Source organism: Diuraphis noxia, unplaced genomic scaffold, assembly GCF_037042655.1.
Source record: "Diuraphis noxia isolate RWA-SAM2 unplaced genomic scaffold, SU_Dnox_SAM2 contig0004, whole genome shotgun sequence".
Classification (NCBI taxonomy): Eukaryota; Metazoa; Arthropoda; class Insecta; order Hemiptera; family Aphididae; genus Diuraphis; species Diuraphis noxia.
Genome location: NW_028301714.1, coordinates 33,871,616 through 33,892,539, shown reverse-complemented (window position 1 = coordinate 33,892,539; position 20,924 = coordinate 33,871,616). Strand labels below are relative to the sequence as shown.

The 20,924-nt window shown below is 28.0% G+C and overlaps 2 protein-coding genes and 1 long non-coding RNA gene across 3 annotated transcripts in view; 1 reads left to right on the top strand and 2 right to left on the bottom strand.

Moving 5' to 3' along the window:
* The window catches only part of LOC149055985 (uncharacterized), a 37,427-nt gene extending 25,784 nt beyond the window's left edge, over positions 1-11,643 (top strand). Inside the window, exon 4 of the long non-coding RNA XR_016191313.1 lies at positions 11,509-11,643. This is a non-coding gene — a long non-coding RNA (uncharacterized LOC149055985). The remainder of the gene's footprint in view (positions 1-11,508) is intronic.
* A 2,270-nt stretch (positions 11,644-13,913) lies between these two features.
* Positions 13,914-18,518, bottom strand: LOC107171186 (putative methylmalonate-semialdehyde/malonate-semialdehyde dehydrogenase [acylating], mitochondrial). The gene is made up of 12 exons (XM_015521418.2): positions 18,363-18,518; positions 18,168-18,252; positions 16,691-16,828; positions 16,154-16,303; positions 16,002-16,080; positions 15,715-15,914; positions 15,313-15,480; positions 15,005-15,251; positions 14,736-14,917; positions 14,362-14,541; positions 14,199-14,297; positions 13,914-14,107 (listed from the first exon to the last, which is right to left on the bottom strand). The coding sequence occupies exons 2-12, from the start codon at positions 18,189-18,191 to the stop codon at positions 14,006-14,008; spliced, it is 1,569 nt and encodes a 522-aa protein (XP_015376904.1). The 5' UTR covers positions 18,192-18,252; positions 18,363-18,518; the 3' UTR covers positions 13,914-14,005.
* Positions 18,519-19,580: 1,062 nt separating this feature from the next.
* On the bottom strand, positions 19,581-20,444 carry LOC107171184 (general transcription factor II-I repeat domain-containing protein 2B-like). Its single transcript, XM_015521416.2, has one exon. The coding sequence runs from the start codon at positions 20,442-20,444 to the stop codon at positions 19,581-19,583; it is 864 nt and encodes a 287-aa protein (XP_015376902.2).
* Positions 20,445-20,924: the final 480 nt, after the last annotated feature.

Genomic DNA, 20,924 nt, shown 5'->3' with positions numbered 1-20,924 from the left:
AGTTTATTTTTGTGGACACAAATTTCAAATTCTATAAGCCACTAGCCACTAAAAAAACATAATTTTATCCTTCTTTTGTTTTTTTTGAATTTACATAGTGCAGTCTCCATTGTGTATTCTGAGACTATATTTTTTTCAAATTTCTTTTTTTATCCTTAAAAATCGTTTGCCTGCGAGAGCCAACACCCCTTTCAATTTTTGTTTTCAATATATAGCTCTAGTTTATGTTTGTGGACACAAATTTCAAAACTATATAAGCCACTAGCCACTAAAAAAACATAATTTTATCATGATTTAATTATCCTTCTTTTATTTTTCTTGAGAATAAATAGTGCAGTCTACATAGTGTATTCTAAGATTATAATTTTTTCCAAATTTCTTTTTTGATCTTTATAAACCATTTGCCTGCAGGCGCCAATACCCCCTTTCCATTTTTATTTTCAAAATATAGCTCTAGTTTATTATTGTGGACACAATTTTTGAACAATATAAGCCACTTGCCACTAAAAAACATAATTTTATCATGATTTAATTATCCTTATTTTATTTTTCTTGAGAATACATATTGCAGTCTTCATAGTGTATTCTAAAATTATAAATTTTTTCCAAATTTCTTTTTTGATCCTTATAAATCATTTGCCTGCGGGCGCCAATACCCCCTTTCCATTTTTATTTTCAAAAAATAGCTCTAGTTTATTATTGTGGACACATATTTCAAACTCTATAAGCCACTCGCCACTAAAAACATAATTTTATCATGATTTAATTATCCTTCTTTTATTTTTCTTGAGAATACATATTGCAGTCTACATTGTGTATTCTGATACTATAATTTTTTATAAATTTCTTTTTTTGATCCTTAAAAATCATTTGCCTGCGGGCGCCAACACCCCCTTTCCATTTTTATTTTCAAAATATAGCTCTAGTTTATTTTTGTGGACACAAATTTCAAACTCTATAATTCACTAGCCACTAAAAAAAGATAATTTTATCCATCTTCTATTTTTCTTGACAATACATATTGCAGTCTTCATTGTGTATTCTATGACTATAAATTTTTCTAAATTTCTTTTTTTGATCCTTAATAATCATTTGCCTGCGGGTGCCAAAACCCCCTTTTCATTTTTATTTTCAAAATATAGCTCCAGTTTATTTTTGTGGACACAAATGTTAAACTCTATAAGCCACTAGCCACTAAAAAAAGATAATTTTATCCATCTTCTATTTTTCTTGACAATACATATTGCAGTCTTCATAGTGTATTCTAAGATTATAATTTTTTCCAAATTTCTTTTTTGATCCTTATAAATCATTTGCCTGCGGGCGCCAATACCCCCTTTCCATTTTTATTTTCAAAATATAGCTCTAGTTTAATTTTGTGGACACAAATGTTAAACTATATAAGCCACTCGATCCTAAGAAACATAATTTTATCATCATTTAATTATCCTTCTTTTGTTTTTCTTGAGAACATAGTGCAGACTTCATTGTGTATTCCAAGAATATAATTTTTTCCAAATTTCTTTTTTGATCCTTATAAATCATTTGCCTGCGGGCGCCAATACCCCCTTTCCATTTTTTTTTCAAAATATAGCTCTAGTTTATTTTTGTGGACACAATTTTTGAAGAATATAAGCCACTAGCCACTAAAAAAACATAATTTTATCATGATTTAATTGTCCTTCTTTTGTTTTTTTTGAGAATACAATGTGCAATCTGCATTGTGTATTCCAAGACTATAATTTTTTCCAAATTTCTTTTTTGATCCTTATAAATCATTTGCCTGCGGGCGCCAACATCTCTTTCCATTTTTATTTTCAAAATATAGATCTAGTTTATTTTTGTGGACACAAATTTCAAATTCTATAAGCCACTAGCCACTAAAAAAACATAATTTTATCCATCTTTTATTTATCTTGACAATACATATTGCCGTCTACATTGTGTATTCTAATCCTATAATTTTTTATAAATTTCTTTTTTTGATCCTTAAAAATCATTTGCCTGCGGGCGCCAACACCCCCTTTCCATTTTTATTTTCAAAATATAGCTCTAGTTTATTTTTGTGGACACAAATTTCAAACTATGTAAGCCACTTGCCACAAAAAAAACATAATTTTATCATCATTTAATTATCCTTCTTTTATTTTTCTTGAGAATACATATTGCAGTCTACATAGTGTATTCTAAGATTATAATTTTTTCCAAATTTCTTTTTTGATCCTTATAAACCATTTGCCTGCGGGCGCCAATACCCCCTTTCCATTTTTTTTTCAAAATATAGCTCTAGTTTATTTTTGTGGACACAATTTTTGAAGAATATAAGCCACTAGCCACTAAAAAAACATAATTTTATCATGATTTAATTGTCCTTCTTTTGTTTTTTTTGAGAATACAATGTGCAATCTGCATTGTGTATTCCAAGACTATAATTTTTTCCAAATTTCTTTTTTGATCCTTATAAATCATTTGCCTGCGGGCGCCAATATCTCTTTCCATTTTTATTTTCAAAATATAGATCTAGTTTATTTTTGTGGACACAAATTTCAAACTATGTAAGCCACTTGCCACTAAAAAAACATAATTTTATCATGATTTAATTCTTCTTCTTTTATTTTTCTAAAGAATACATATTGAAGTCTTCATAGTGTATTCTAAGATTATAATTTTTTCCAAATTTCTTTTTTGATCCTTATAAATCATTTGCCTGCGGGTGCCAATATCTCTTTCCATTTTTATTTTCAAAATATAGATCTAGTTTATTTTTGTGGACACAAATTTCAAATTCTATAAGCCACTAGCCACTAAAAAAACATAATTTTATCCATGTTTTATTTATCTTGACAATACATATTGTAGTCTTCTTTGTGTATTCTATGACTATAAATTTTTCTAAATTTCTTTTTTTGATCCTTAAAAATCGTTTACCTGCGGGAGCCAACACCCCTTTCCATTTTTTTTTTCAAAATATAGCTCTAGTTTATAGACACAATTTTTGAAGAATATAAGCCACTAGCCACTAAAAAAACATAATTTTACCATGATTTAATTGTCCTTCTTTTATTTTTCTTGAGAATACATATTGCAGTCTTCATAGAGTATTCTAAGATTATAATCTTTTCCAAATTTCTTTTCTGATCCCTAAAAATCATTTGCTGTGGGTACCACTAACCCCTTTCCAATTTCCCTTTCAAAATACATCCATATATTATTTTTGTGCTGACAGACTTTAAACTATATAAATCACTCGATCCTAAAAAATTTAATTTTATCATGATTTCATTATCCTTCTTTTATTTTTCTTGACAATCTATATTGCAGTCTTCATAGTGTATTCTAAAATAATAATCTTTTCCAAATTTCTTTTCTGATCCTTATAAATCATTTGCCTGCGGGCGCCAACAACCCCTTTCCAATTTTTGTTTTTAAAATATAGCTCTAGTTTATTTTTCAGGACACAAATGTTAAACTATGTAAGCAACTCGATCCTAAAAAAAAATTTTATCATGATTTAATTATCCTTCTTTTGTTTTTTTTTGAATTTACATAGTTGCAGTCTCCATTGTGTATTCTGAGACTATAATTTTTTTCAAATTTCTTTTTTTATCCTTAAAAATCGTTTGCCTGCGGGAACCAACACCCCTTTCCATTTTTGTTTTCAATATATAGCTCTAGTTTATGTTTGTGGACACAAATTTCAAAACTATATAAGCCACTAGCCACTAAAAAAACATAATTTTATCATGATTTAATTATTCTTCTTTTATTTTTCTTAAGAATACATATTGAAGTCTTCATAGTGTATTCTAAGATTATAATTTTTTCCAAATTTCTTTTTTGATCCTTATAAATAATTTGCCTGCGGGCGCCAATACCCCCTTTCCATTTTTTTTCAAAATATTGCTCTAGTTTATTTTTGTGGACACAAATGTTAAACTATATAAGCCACTCGATCCTAAAAAACATAATTTTATCATCATTTAATTATCCTTATTTTTTTTTTTTTGAGAATACATATTGCAGTCTTCATAGTGTATTCTTAGATTATAAATTTTTTCCAAATTTCTTTTTTGATCCTTAAAAATCATTTGCCTGCGGGTGCCAATACCCCCTTTCCATTTTTATTTTCAAAAAATAGCTCTAGTCTATTATTGTGGACCCATATTTCAAACTCTATAAGCCACTCTCCACTAAAAACATAATTTTATCATGATTTAATTATCCTTCTTTTATTTTTCTTGAGAATACATATTGCAGTCTACATTATGTATTCTGATACTATAATTTTTTATAAATTTCATTTTTTTGATCCTTAAAAATCATTTGCCTGCGGGCGCCAACACCCCCTTTCCATTTTTATTTTCAAAATATAGCTCTAGTTTATTTTTGTGGACACAATTTTAAACTTTTGTAGCCACTTGCCACTAAAAAACATAATTTTATCATGATTTAATTATCCTTCTTTTATTTTTCTTGAGAATACATATTGCAGTCTACATAGTGTATTCTAAGATTATTATTTTTTCCAAATTTCTTTTTTGATCCTTATAAATCATTTGCCTGCGGGCGCCAACATCCCCTTTCCATTTTTATTTTCAAAATATAGCTCTAGTTTATTTTTGTGGACACAAATTTCAAAACTATATAAGCCACTAGCCACTAAAAAAACATAATTTTATCATGATTTAATTCTTCTTCTTTTATTTTTCTTAAGAATACATATTGTAGTTTTCATAGTGTATTCTAAGATTATAATTTTTTCCAAATTTCTTTTTTGATCCCTATAAATCATTTGCCTGCGGGTGCCAATATCTCTTTCCATTTTTATTTTCAAAATATAGATCTAGTTTATTTTTGTGGACACAAATTTCAAATTCTATAAGCCACTAGCCACTAAAAAAACATAATTTTATCCATCTTTTATTTATCTTGACAATACATATTGTAGTCTTCATTGTGTATTCTATGACTATAAATTTTTCTAAATTTCTTTTTTTGATCCTTAAAAATCGTTTGCCTGCGGGAGCCAACACCCCTTTCAATTTTTGTTTTCAATATATAGCTCTAGTTTATTTTTGTGGACACAATTTTTGAAGAATATAAGCCACTAGCCATTAAAAAAACATAATTTTATCATGATTTAATTATTCTTCTTTTATTTTTCTTGAGAATACATATTGCAGTCTTCATAGTGTATTCTGAGATTATAATCTTTTCCAAATTTCTTTTCTGATCCTTATAAATCATTTGCCTGGGGGCGCCAACAACCCCTTTCCATTTTTGTTTTTAAAATATAGCTCTAGTTTATTTTTCAGGACACAAATGTTAAACTATGTAAGCAACTCGATCCTAAAAAAAAATTTTATCATGATTTAATTATCCTTCTTTTGTTTTTTTTTTGAATTTACATAGTTGCAGTCTCCTTTGTGTATTCTGAGACTATAATTTTTTTCAAATTTCTTTTTTTATCCTTAAAAATCGTTTGCCTGCCACGCGCCAATACCCCCTTTCCATTTTTTTTTCAAAATATAGCTCTAGTTTATTTTTGTGGACACAATTTTTGAAGAATATAAGCCACTAGCCACTAATAAAACATAATTTTATCATGATTTAATTATTCTTCTTTTATTTTTCTTGAGAATACATATTGCAGTCTTTATAGTGTATTCTAAGATTATAATCTTTTCCAAATTTCTTTTCTGATCCTTATAAATCATTTACCTGCGGGCGCCAACAACCCCTTTCCAATTTTTGTTTTTAAAATATAGCTCTAGTTTATTTTTCAGGACACAAATGTTAAACTATGTAAGCAACTCGATCCTAAAAAATAATTTTATCATGATTTAATTATCCTTCTTTTGTTTTTTTTTGAATTTACATAGTGCAGTCTCCATTGTGTATTCTGAGACTATATTTTTTTTCAAATTTCTTTTTTTATCCTTAAAACATTTAAAACAAATTTCAAAACTATATAAGCCACTCGCCACTAAAAACATAATTTTATCATAATTTAATTATCCTTATTTTATTTTTCTTGAGAATACATATCGCAGTCTTCATTGCGTATAGTAAGATTTTAATTTATCCAAATTTCGTTTTTGATGCTTAAAAATCATTTGCCTGCGGGCGCCCATACCCCCTTTCCATTTTTATTTTCAAAATATAGTTATAGTTCATTTTTGTGGACATAATTTTTAAAATTTTATTAGCCACGTGCCACTAAATAACATAATATTATCATGATTTAATTATCCTTCTTTTGTTTATCTTGAGGATATATATTGCAGTATTTATAGTGTATTCTAAAAACATAATTTTTTCCAAATTTCTTTTTTGATCCTTAAAAATCATTTGCCTGCGGGCGCCAATACCCCCTTTCCATTTTTATTTTTAAATTTAGCTCCAGTTTATTTTTGTGGACACAATTTTAAACTTTTGTAGCCACTTGCCACTAAAAAACATAATTTTATCATGATTTAATTATCCTTCTTTTATTTTTCTTGAGAATACATATTGCAGTCTACATAGTGTATTCTAAGATTATTATTTTTTCCAAATTTCTTTTTTGATCCTTATAAATCATTTGCCTGCGGGCGCCAACACCCCCTTTCCATTTTTATTTTCAAAATATAGCTCTAGTTTATTTTTGTGGACACAAATTTCAAAACTATATAAGCCACTAGCCACTAAAAAAACATAATTTTATCATGATTTAATTCTTCTTCTTTTATTTTTCTTAAGAATACATATTGTAGTTTTCATAGTGTATTCTAAGATTATAATTTTTTCCAAATTTCTTTTTTGATCCCTATAAATCATTTGCCTGCGGGTGCCAATATCTCTTTCCATTTTTATTTTCAAAATATAGATCTAGTTTATTTTTGTGGACACAAATTTCAAATTCTATAAGCCACTAGCCACTAAAAAAACATAATTTTATCCATCTTTTATTTATCTTGACAATACATATTGTAGTCTTCATTGTGTATTCTATGACTATAAATTTTTCTAAATTTCTTTTTTTGATCCTTAAAAATCGTTTGCCTGCGGGAGCCAACACCCCTTTCAATTTTTGTTTTCAATATATAGCTCTAGTTTATTTTTGTGGACACAATTTTTGAAGAATATAAGCCACTAGCAATTAAAAAAACATAATTTTATCATGATTTAATTATTCTTCTTTTATTTTTCTTGAGAATACATATTGCAGTCTTCATAGTGTATTCTGAGATTATAATCTTTTCCAAATTTCTTTTCTGATCCTTATAAATCATTTGCCTGGGGGCGCCAACAACCCCTTTCCATTTTTGTTTTTAAAATATAGCTCTAGTTTATTTTTCAGGACACAAATGTTAAACTATGTAAGCAACTCGATCCTAAAAAAAAATTTTATCATGATTTAATTATCCTTCTTTTGTTTTTTTTTTGAATTTACATAGTTGCAGTCTCCTTTGTGTATTCTGAGACTATAATTTTTTTCAAATTTCTTTTTTTATCCTTAAAAATCGTTTGCCTGCCACGCGCCAATACCCCCTTTCCATTTTTTTTTCAAAATATAGCTCTAGTTTATTTTTGTGGACACAATTTTTGAAGAATATAAGCCACTAGCCACTAATAAAACATAATTTTATCATGATTTAATTATTCTTCTTTTATTTTTCTTGAGAATACATATTGCAGTCTTTATAGTGTATTCTAAGATTATAATCTTTTCCAAATTTCTTTTCTGATCCTTATAAATCATTTGCCTGCGGGCGCCAACAACCCCTTTCCAATTTTTGTTTTTAAAATATAGCTCTAGTTTATTTTTCAGGACACAAATGTTAAACTATGTAAGCAACTCGATCCTAAAAAATAATTTTATCATGATTTAATTATCCTTCTTTTGTTTTTTTTTGAATTTACATAGTTGCAGTCTCCATTGTGTATTCTGAGACTATAATTTTTTCCAAATTTCTTTTTTGATCCTTATAAATCATTTGCCTGCGGGCGCCAACAATCCCTTTCCATTTTTGTTTTCAAAATATAGCTCTAGTTTATTTTTGAGGACACAAATGTTAAACTATATAAGCAACTCGATCCTAAAAAAAAATTTTATCATGATTTAATTATCCTTCTTTTGTTTTTTTTGAATTTACATAGTGCAGTCTCCATTGTGTATTCTGAGACTATATTTTTTTTCAAATTTCTTTTTTTATCCTTAAAAATCGTTTGCCAGCGGGAGCCAACACCCCTTTCAATTTTTGTTTTCAATATAAAGCTCTAGTTTATGTTTGTGGACACAAATTTCAAAACTATATAAGCCACTAGCCACTAAAAAAACATAATTTTATCATGATTTAATTCTTCTTCTTTTATTTTTCTTAAGAATACATATTGTAGTTTTCATAGTGTATTCTAAGATTATAATTTTTTCCAAATTTCTTTTTTGATCCCTATAAATCATTTGCCTGCGGGTGCCAATATCTCTTTCCATTTTTATTTTCAAAATATAGATCTAGTTTATTTTTGTGGACACAAATTTCAAATTCTATAAGCCACTAGCCACTAAAAAAACATAATTTTATCCATCTTTTATTTCTCTTGACAATACATATTGTAGTCTTCATTGTGTATTCTATGACTATAAATTTTTCTAAATTTCTTTTTTTGATCCTTAAAAATCGTTTGCCTGCGGGAGCCAACACCCCTTTCAATTTTTGTTTTCAATATATAGCTCTAGTTTATGTTTGTGGACACAAATTTCAAAACTATATAAGCCACTAGCCACTAAAAAAACATAATTTTATCATGATTTAATTATTCTTCTTTTATTTTTCTTGAGAATACATATTGCAGTCTTCATAGTGTATTCTAAGATTATAATCTTTTCCAAATTTCTTTTCTGATCCTTATAAATCATTTGCCTGCGGGCGCCAACAACCCCTTTCCAATTTTTGTTTTTAAAATATAGCTCTAGTTTATTTTTCAGGACACAAATGTTAAACTATGTAAGCAACTCGATCCTAAAAAAAAATCTTATCATGATTTAATTATCCTTCTTTTGTTTTTTTTTGAATTTACATAGTTGCAGTCTCCATTGTATATTCTGAGACTATAATTTTTTTCAAATTTCTTTTTATATCCTTAAAAATCGTTTGCCTGCGGGAGCCAACACCCCTTTCCATTTTTGTTTTCAATATATAGCTCTAGTTTATGTTTGTGGACACATATTTCAAAACTATATAAGCTACTAGCCACTAAAAAAACATAATTTTATCATGATTTAATTATCCTTCTTTTATTTTTCTTGAGAATACATATTGCAGTCTACATAGTGTATTCTAAGATTATTATTTTTTCCAAATTTCTTTTTTGATCCTTATAAATCATTTGCCCTCGGGCGCCAACACCCCCTTTCCATTTTTATTTTCAAAATATAGCTCTAGTTTATTTTTGTGGACACAAATTTCAAATTCTATAAGCCACTAGCCACTAAAAAAACATAATTTTATCATGATTTAATTCTTCTTCTTTTATTTTTCTTAAGAATACATATTGCAGTCTTCATAGCGTATCCTAAGATTATTATTTTTTCTTAATTTCTTTTTTATCCTTAATAATCATTTGCCTGCAGGCGCCACTACCCCCTTTCCATTTTTATTTTCAAAATATAACTCTAGTTTATATTTGCGGTCACAATATTCAAACTTTTTTAACGATATTCAACTAAAAAACATAATTTTATCATGTTTCAATTATCCTACATTTATTTCCCTTGAGAATACATTATACAGTATTTATAGTGTATTCCTAGACTATAATTTTTCCAAATTTCTTTTTTGATCCTTAAAATTTATTTGCCTGCGTAAACCACTACCCCCTTTCCGTTTTCCCTTTCAAAATATATCCATATATTATTTTTGTGCATACAGCTTTTAAACTTTTTAACCACTAGCAACTAAAAAATATAATTTTATCATGTTTCAATTATCCTACATTTATTTCCCTTGAGAATACATTATACAGTATTTATAGTGTATTCCTAGACCATACTTTTTTCCAAATTTCTTTTTTGGTCCTTTAAAATCATTTGCTTGCGGCACCACTAATCCTTTTCCATTTTTCCTTTTAAAATATATCCATATATTATTTTCGTGTAGACAATTTTATAATTTTTTAACCATTTTCAACTAAAAAACATAATTTTATCATGATTTAATTATTCTTCTTTTATTTTTCTTGAGAATACATATTGCAGTCTTCATAGTGTATTCTAAGATTATAATCTTTTCCAAATTTCTTTTCTGATCCTTATAAATCATTTGCCTGCGGGCGCCAATACCCCCTTTCCATTTTTATTTTTAAAATATAGCTATAGTTTATTTTTGTGGTTACAATTTTTAGACTTTATAAGCCACTTGCCATTAAAATGCATAATTTTATCATGATTCAATTTTCCTTCTTTTATTTTTCTTGACAATACATATTGCTGTCTTCACATTGTATTCTACGATTACAATTATTTCTAAATTTCTTCTTTGATGTTTTAAAAACATTTGCTTGCAGGCGCCATTACCCCCTTTCCATTTATATTTTCAAAATATATCTCTACGTTATTTTTGTGGATACAATTTTTAGACTTTATAAGCCACTTGCCATTAAAAAACATAATTTTATCATGATTCAATTATCTTTCTTTTATTTTTCTTGACAGTACATGTTGCTGTCTTTATAGTGTATTCTAAGATTACAACTACATGCAATGTTTTTGAAAAAATTGTTTAACCATGTCTTATTGTCTTATGCAAAATGCGTCCTAATTGAAAAATAAAATATTTGTTTCAAAATAGAATATATGACAATATGTTATATAATACCTATATCCTAGACTGACAAATCATCTCTGTTCAGAATCGTTTTTCGTATACAATGATACCTATCACCCTATTTAGAGGTCAACCCCCTTCCCCCTCTAATGTACAGCAGAGCGGTATCCGCTTTTTTTTATTTATATATTTTTTTTTAAAACCGATGCACAACTAGTATAATAATGTAATTTACTAAATTAAATTAGTATTACATTAAATAATAGGAATACAATTTAGCGACATTTTATCAGTAGGTACTAGGTGTTACATAAGTATAAGGGTTAAATTATTTGAGCAACACCAATTTTTTTTTGGATACACGCCACTGCTATAGACTATAGTGTTGGCGATACCTACTAAGTAGGTAATGTATAATATAATATAATATAATGTATAATGCTGGCGTATATATCACACATGCCCACAACCCACTTAACTATTGTATGTATATATATATATATATATATATGTTACAGTAAATGATGTTAAACATCAAAATAACGTTATTTTCTAGTAAATAACAATAATTACCTAATTAGCTAGAGATTATCGTGGTTTATTATTTTTTTGGTTTGATTATCGATAATTTCCACATACGATGGAAAATGTTAATGAAAAATTAAATTTATAGGTATTTATGTATTTATATTTGAATTAGGTACCGAAAATGGTTTTCTTAAACACAAGTATACGAGATCTCAACTTGTGCCATGCAAAGAAATGTTGCTTGATCTCAAAACTCTGGTTGAATCATCTAAAAAAAAAGAGATAACACTTCGAGAAGCAGCAGGATGTAGTAGTCTTATGGGCACACAAGGCTATCAAAGATGTCACTGTAAAATGAAGTGTAAAACAAATAAATACACCTGTCGATTAGTAGGAAAATTATGCAATTCAAAATGTCACAGTTTATTGTCATGTGAAAATAAATAATAATATAACAATTTAAATACAAATAACATGATTAACTAATATTGTTTGGAATTAACGTAAATCCTTAGTTATTAACGTTATAAGCCTTGTAAAATATTTATTATTATCTATTAACGTTAATTGCTAGTTAATTACGTAAATATAAATTTAACATCTTTTACTGTAACATATATATTATATATACATATATTATAAATATTAATAATAGTGACTATAGTTATATATAGGTATCTATTTATTATTATTTCTCTTATAAATTATAATAAACACATGCATAAAAATATAATTAAAACTTAATAAGTTATCATTATTATATTATTCTACATAACATCTAGTATAAACTTTTATAAAAATGTGTTATACTACATAATGTTATATAACCTTACATTAAAATATTGACAACATTTTGGTAACCAAATAATTTTTGAAAAAAAATAGTAAGAAGCCAATTCAAAGGTACTTATTATGGGTAAAATATTGACTAACCTAACTAGCAAATAACAAAGAACAAACTATATAGGTAGTTATGCACTTATACTACATACGTTCAATTATAAAATTAAAACTGTATATTTTTATACTATAAATTATATTACACTATTACAGTAACAAAGAAACAAACGAAAGTCAAACATTGTAGGAGTGAGTACCTATAAGGTATTGAGTACACAAATACAATATTACTATATACCAACATACGTTACAATTTATGGCCATTAATGATTATTATCAAAATTGAAAACTAAAACCTTAGTTTCATAAGCGACAAGCCACAAACTAACAACACAATTTGAAAATACAAAATGACATTCGAATAGTTGAATCACAAAGCAATACCAACACGTCGGGTGGCAGTTTTTTTAAAGGTTTCTAAATGTAGCTTGTAAACAAATCGAAAATTTTAAACTAAATTCACGTTAGGTATATACTTTTATATCTTCGAAGACAAATATGTGGTTCATAAAATACAAAAAAAACACGGCTGACGGTAGGTATTCATCATTTAAAAAAACGCTTGCTCCTTATTTTCAAGCTTAATTTGTACGAACACCGGATCTGAGTAAGAACTTATATTAATAATTAATATATATTATATTATACTATTGTTATTGTGTTATTTATATAATAATATTAATAATAGTTATGGTTGACTATATGTTGTTATGGGAATGCCAAAATTTTACGCGATTTTTGTTTTATGTGCCTATTGTGCCTATAGTATTAGGTACCCTTTTCTAATTTCACAAAATGAGCTATTGTTCATTTTTAGATCGATAGACATTTGGCACTTGTAACTTATAAGTATTTTTTTCAAGTATTTTTATTTGTACTCAAATACATTTTTTGTTGACTGTTCGAATACATATTTTAAATACTTTTCGATATCTAGTGATTGATCATTTATTTATTAATTTTAACTTTATCATTTATTTTTTAAAATTATTTTGACTATGGTGCCTGGAAAATATTGTGTATAAATACAATGTATTTGTTTATATAAGATAATGCGCAGTGTACATTTTTACAGTGAACACTTTGTACACTTTTTTTTAACTGGCAGTTTTTTATTTTCCAAGTTTAATTTTTTGTTATAACTGGCTATGCCAGCTAAGTATCATGACAGAAAACATTTGTTAGGCATTTTAATTAACTCTTAATGTATCCACACTTATATATCAATATGGGAACCCATAACATATAAATATATGCTCCCATAATTTGTTTCTATAAATCATATATTAGGTCTTAATACTTGTGCAAATACAGAAATTTAAGTTTAAGTACCTGAAAATTAAAATCCAGCATCGCGATAAACAAATGGTTCATAAAAACGGCACTATAGTTACACAAGAGTACAAGACTGATCAATTAGTATTAAAACCCATGATTTTTAAAATTGTATATTTTAAAATAGTAATAACTTACTTAAAAATAATATTATGTCAATTTAAATTTTATAATGTGAAACAACAAATGTGGGTGTAACATCTTCTTAAGTGTAGCCTCTTAAAGACTAAAAATAATATTCTAAATAATTGATATATTTTTTTTTAGTTTTTAGCAACATTTTTAATTTTTTTAAACTGGGAAATATAATACTAAAAGAATTAATAAAATATTCAACAATACTTGTAATTTACATTTTTTTTTTATTAAAAATTATAATAACAAAAACAAGATTATATTATAAACTCTATAAAATATCAGACTTATGTTAAAAATTATCGCATCACAGGCATAGAAACAGCTGCTTTGGTATCTGTGGCATCAGATTCTTTCCAAAGTTGTGTAACTGTTTTCAATTCCGTAAAAAAGTGGTAACCCTAAAGAGAAAATAATCCCATTGTGAGAAATAAGTTATGTATACATTCCTATATAACTTTGAATAGTTTAAACCAACAAAATAACACTTACTTGTTTGCCATAGAAATGATTTTGTCCCAAAAATGAACCTCGTGTACCAGTAAATGAAAACATTGGCAATGGAACTGGGATGGGAACATTTACACCAACCTAAATGGAAATACAAATCAATATTACATGTATAATTCCGAAATAAAAATAAAAATATGCTTACATTTCCACATTGAACTTCATGAGTAAACTTTCTAGCTGTTGCTCCATTTGTTGTAAATATAGCTGTACCATTACCATATGGATTTGAGTTAATTATGTTCAACGCTTCATCCAAGGTATCAGCAGTCAAGCACACCAACACTGGTCCAAATATTTCTTCAGTATAACATTTCATGTGTGGCTGTATTGTAGTAAAATGAAAAAAAAAAACAATATAGGTAGTTAAAAAAAAATCTAACTATAAAAATAACAAATAACTTAAAATCCTTTGAGAGAAAATCACCTTCTCTGACATACTTTTCCAAAAAAGTGGGATGAATTATAGATATAGTCCTAAGTTTATCATAAATGTTATCATTACAATATTAGTTTTACCTTCACATCTGTGAGAATAGTTGGTCCAACAAAATTTCCTTTTTCATAGCCTGGCACACTTATGTTTCTTCCGTCCAAAAGAATTTTAGCTCCCTCATCAATACCAGATTGGATTAAATTATGGATTTTATTTTTCGCTTCTGGTGATATAACTGGTCCTACATCAGTATTTGGAACATGACCTTAAATGTAAAATAATGAATTAATATTAATTCTTTATAAATAGTAACTAAAATAAAAACTAACATAGATTACTTTAATTTACTTACCAGCATTGACATTTAAATTTTCAGCACGACTCTTCAATTCAGGAAGCCAATTCTTGGCATCACCAACAAACACAGCCGTACTTAATGCCATACACCGCTGTCCAGCTGCTCCAAATGCAGCTCCAACCAATGAATTCAGCATGCTAGTCTTGTTTGCATCAGGCATTATTACACCATGATTTTTTGCACCCATATTACTTTGCACTCTTTTACCATTTTTAGAACCTCGAGTGTAAATATGTTCACCCTATACACAATATATTAGCACTTAATATACTAATTACTAATACATCAAAACTGTAAGTTACCGCAGTATTTGCACCAACAAATGAAATTGCTTTAATGTCTGGTGCATCACATATGAAATTCACGGTGTCTACACTGCCATGAATTATGTTTACAACACCAGGTGGGCAGCCAGCTTCTGACAGCATTTCTACCAGCATCATACAATTGCCAGGTACTCTTTCTGAAGGCTAATAAAAATTGAAAAAAACATTAGTAATACATTTAATTTAAAATATTGCTAATAAAAACTTAGGTGTTATTACTTTTTAGTTATTGCCTATCACTAACTAAATAATGATTTAACAGTATCTTAACAATCAATAATCATTAAGTAAAAGAATGTTTGATAAATGTCAGATTAATAAATATACAGATCTGGACATCTGTTAAATCTGGGCAAATTAAAAAATGCACATATTTACCTTGATAACAAATGTGTTTCCACAAGAAATAGCAACAGGAAACATCCATAAGGGTATCATTGCAGGGAAATTAAATGGAGCAATGCCAGCTGTTACTCCAAGAGGTTCACGATAAGAATGTATGTCCATATCAGTAGCTACTAACGGTAATGATTCACCCATGATTGAGCTGGTAAAATTGCAACAATTTTCAACAACCTCTGAAGAACAACATAATCATTAAATTGACATAATTATATACTTGTGATTTGTGTATTACAATAAAATAAAACATCAAAAAATCTTACGAAGTCCACGAGTTACATCTCCTTCTGCATCAATTAAGGTTTTACCTTGTTCCTTGGTTATGTTCTCAGATAATTTTTTCTGAAAATACATTTTAAATATGTAAAATGAACTAATGAAATTGAATACTATAAAACTATAAAAATAATTTTACCATATTAGCTTTGATGATTTCCTGATAACGAAACATGATTTGTTGTCTTCTCATCACTGAAGTTTTTGACCACAACTTAAAAGCTGCTTTGGATGATTCTACTGCATGTTCCATTTCACTTTGTGTACATTTTGGTACTTTAGAAATGACCTAATAAATTGATTAAAAAATAATGTAATGGAAATATTGTAGTCTAGCTTATCCTAGCATTGCTAGTTCGGACATCTGGTTACTACAGACCCGCATAAAACACCAATAAAAAAAAATTGTCAATTGTTTTCAAATCTATGGTGATTTTTATTGTATATGCAAATTTATTTTTATTTTTTACAATTTGTAAACAAACTGTGTAGATGGCTACTTTAGTATAAGAACCATTACATTATGATATCAGTGGTTGGCCCACAGTGTGTTTTCCTAATTTCATTTAATTTTGTTTAATCCAGATATTCAGTGATTCGTATAGGGTTTAGATTAACAAGACTGTTCTATATTCAAGAATATTTATATTTATACTAGTAAAATTAATAAGATTACTTCATTTGTAGCAGGATTATGTACATCTATCCAATCATTTGTTTTTGATTCAACAAACGTTCCATCTATGTACATTGGAACTTTTGGAATAGCACTACATGTTGCATTGAATCTAATTGCTTGTTGAAATACATTTTTCTAAAAAAAAAAAAAACATATTAATCAAATATTTATTAAATGCTTAAAATAAACTATAAATACATTTGATACTAATTATTGTTAGATTTGAACATTGACGTCTTTACTTGTATTTTAATGATTTATAACCTCTGATCTTAGATAAGTTAATAAAACTGTAGAGTTAGGAACTTATTTCGAACAACCATTGTAGATAAAATGGATTACATTTGATATACTATTAAAAATTAACTAATTAGATAGGTTCTAAAAGATATGTGATGATAATTTGATATTTGTTCTCCAAGTATGCAAAATAATAATTATATTAATCCCAAATATATTAAACTAGTTTTAGATTTATAGGTAATTACTTATTTAACTTATTTTTATTACTATACAAATTAAAAATAATTTAAAGGTATCAATATTTTGAGTATTCAAATGTAAGTATTATAGACCTAATTTTCTAATAGTATGTGCAATTAATACAGAAATAATAAAAAACATGTATGTTGAAATGGATTAATGATCATAGATATATGAATATTTTATTTTTTCAATTTTATAATAGTATCATTATTCATTACTAGTAGGTACTAGATAACCATGTTCTAAACACCGCTTTAAATAATTAGATATCATGAAAATGTAAATCCTTTATAATTAATCAATAACTTCCGTTAATAACCTGTAAATAATTTATACCTAAGTGGTAAATGTCAAGTAGGTAGCTAATATGTACATAATAAATATGATAAACATAAATAATTGTAATAGTATTTATTGAAATAGATGCAATGTAAAAGAATACTGACTTATCTAAAGTAATAATATTTATCTAATTAAAAAAACCTTATTAAAGTATTTTATTCTGGAAACACTTTTTAAAAGTTGATAGAATAGTATGACAAATAATAATCGATCCGGTTTCTAATCAAATAGAAAAATGAAATATAGAAACTATAATTTGACCTCGGTTTGAATAATTACCCACTAAACAGTTACATAACACAAAAAAAAATGTATATAGTTTAAGTAGGTAGCGTTATTGGATGTTTTACCCATGATTTAGCTGTTAAACATTGTATTTATATTATACCAATAAATAATAAATATTTTATTTTTATCAAGAAAATAAAAATCAATTATTTGTACAAGTATTTAATATTTTGTATCTAATATTTGAAATAAGAATAGATAAGTACATCACTACCTACATCAAGAAAATTACTATCTGGCGATAACCACTTTTTGCGGTAAATACATTCAACACAAAGGTTTTTTTATACCAACTCACAGACTATTTGACTGTATTTGAATGCTATACATATTTTAATATTATGTTTGTGATTATTACTTTCAATATGTTGGACCGGATCATGTTTGCTGACAACGATGTATGGACGTCAATGGTATGTATAATAATATATGTTTTAGTTGTCCTGTCGACAGAAGAAAAACATGAATTCAATGAACGAGTAACGTCCGAGGACGCAATAAAACTAAATTTCAGAAAAATGTCTTAAGAATACTTAAATCATGGTGAACTTACTACAACATTAAGCTTCTTAGGTCTTTAATCCGTCTTCCGCCGTGGACACCACTTCAGCAAGTGACAACTGCGGTGATAACGCCGGCAACAGGTATGCCGTACGCGTGCTGAATGCTGATACGGATCGCAATCAAATGGTCAAATGGACATCATTTGTAGCGCACTAGCGCTGTCTATGTAATCATCCGCGACGTCAATGTTGGCTGACGTGGAAGGGGTTATTCTAATAATTAATATACTAATATATATAATTATACTAATAATAATTGGTCAAAATACACAAATTAACAATGACCGAAGAATAAATCACAAAACAACATTAGATCACTAGAATCAGTAGAATCTATTCCTATTAGCTATTTTTATTTTACAATATAATATAGGTAAATACACCGGCTCTCTGCATCATAAATTAGAGTATCTAATATTATAATTTATAAACAAATGTAATTTTAATTATTTACACAGCAATTATTGAAATATAATATAAATTTAAGTAATAGTAGAGTAACCCTGCTTGAATCTAACCATCAAGAGTTAGATACAAAATTCCAAAAATCGCAAAAGTTAGGCCCATCCGTACCGAACTCGCGACGAATTTTTTTTAAGTACAAGAGTTGGATCCACGACTGAAGAATGTAGATGATACTGTGTATTATCTACAATCAGTCCTGTAAAGTATTTGAGTAAAAGTATTCAAATACTTTTTTAATTATTGAATAACTTTTTAAATACTTTCAGCATGAAGTATTTTGAATGGTATTTTAAATACTTTTTTAAGTATTATTGTACTTGTTTGTATCCATAGCCGTGCGCAGACTTTATTTGCAGGGTATGCGGCTGATAAAATATGCCCCTCTCCCACAGATATAAATGATCCTAAAATTAATGAGCATGACATTTCATCTTACACTTTTGGTTACTAATTTGTTCGTGTGCTCCCAAGCGTCTGCCCGAAGGGTCTGCAAACGCATAGGGTATACGCCCATGTGAGTGACTACACTCGATCTTCATATATTATTATATTATGTGATCTTATGACTATAATATATAATATTTAAACTATAGTTTCTGCGAAACACTGCAATGTTACTTATTGTTGTTCAACGTGTTGTCTAAAATATTATAGTCAGTTACCTATAGAGTCTATAGGTTAGGTTAGGTTAGGTTAACTTGATCAAACCGTCCATAACGTCTTTCAGTGTAGCACTGAGTTTACTACAAAGTGATGTTTGGTGAATTATGCATTGATAAGTTAATATCCCGGATTCTTTTTAATAATCCTTTTTCTTTTCCCATCATCGCTGGAGCTCCATCAGTGGAAATTGACACAATTTTATCATAACTCAAATCCGATTTTTTCATGAAGTCATCAAAACTCTTAAATAAATCTTCTCCACGAGTCCTGCCTTCAAATGTCAATATTGCTAGTAACTCTTCTCTAAACACTTTATTTTCAATGTCAAAGAATCGCACGAAAATTGACATTTGTTCAGAATCAACTAAGTCACAAGATTCATCAAGCGCAATGCAGTAGCACGGTGACTTATGTAAAAGTTCAAATAAGCTTTTTTTGTTTTCGGCTGCCAACATTTCTGTCCTTCTTGTGTTACTCCTTGCCGACAAAGGAATATCTTGGATAGAGGTAACGATTTTTTTATTTTCTTGAAAAAGTGCAGTGGCCACTTCCAACATACACTCTTTTACTATTTCGGAATCGGAAAACGGTTTTTGGTGCTTATTAAGAACCCAGCACACACGCAACGCTGCTTCAGTTGATTTCTCTTGTTCACTCATACACCGTATAAGTGTAGTCGTACTATTTTTGTAAGATAACATACATGCATGGAGCTTATTTTTACGCAATTCACTGCCTGGAGGAAATTTTGTATGAAAATCTTTATGAGTAGTTTCATAATGCCGTTTTAAATTTCCACTTTTAATAATAGTAACAGTTGAATTGCAAATTAAACAGACTGGAATGGCTCCAACCCTTTCAGGCAATATAAAACAATATAGTTCAGTCCACTCGTTCATAAACTTCCTATTTTCGCTGTCGATTTTGCGTTTTTTACTCAACATATTGAACGAATAATATAAAACGAAACACGCACTGTATCCACCGGCGAATGTACCCGTACTAAAACTAAATAGTTAACGATTTAGTTAACGATAAGCAATAAATATAATTTTACGCCGTCGGTTCTTCGGAGTTCTTAGAAAATCGAAATATTTGGTATTGTTGCGACTCGGCCGTCGGCCGATAACATTGAAATAAAACCGATTATTACCTGCCCGATAAAATATTTTTCAATGAATTATGATATAACTATAATCTGAGTTTGATAAATTAAATTAAATAAATGTCCGTATTAATAATAATACTATTACAGAAAATAACATAATGAAGTACAATGTGTTGACAGGGTCCATAGTTTTGCCATCCGCCAGTTGCCGATCCCTGCTATAGACTATTGCCGATGATGACCGACTTGCTAGATAGGTAATCAAACACGGCCTATGACTTTAAATTGCTTACATATACGAAAAGGCATATCGGAT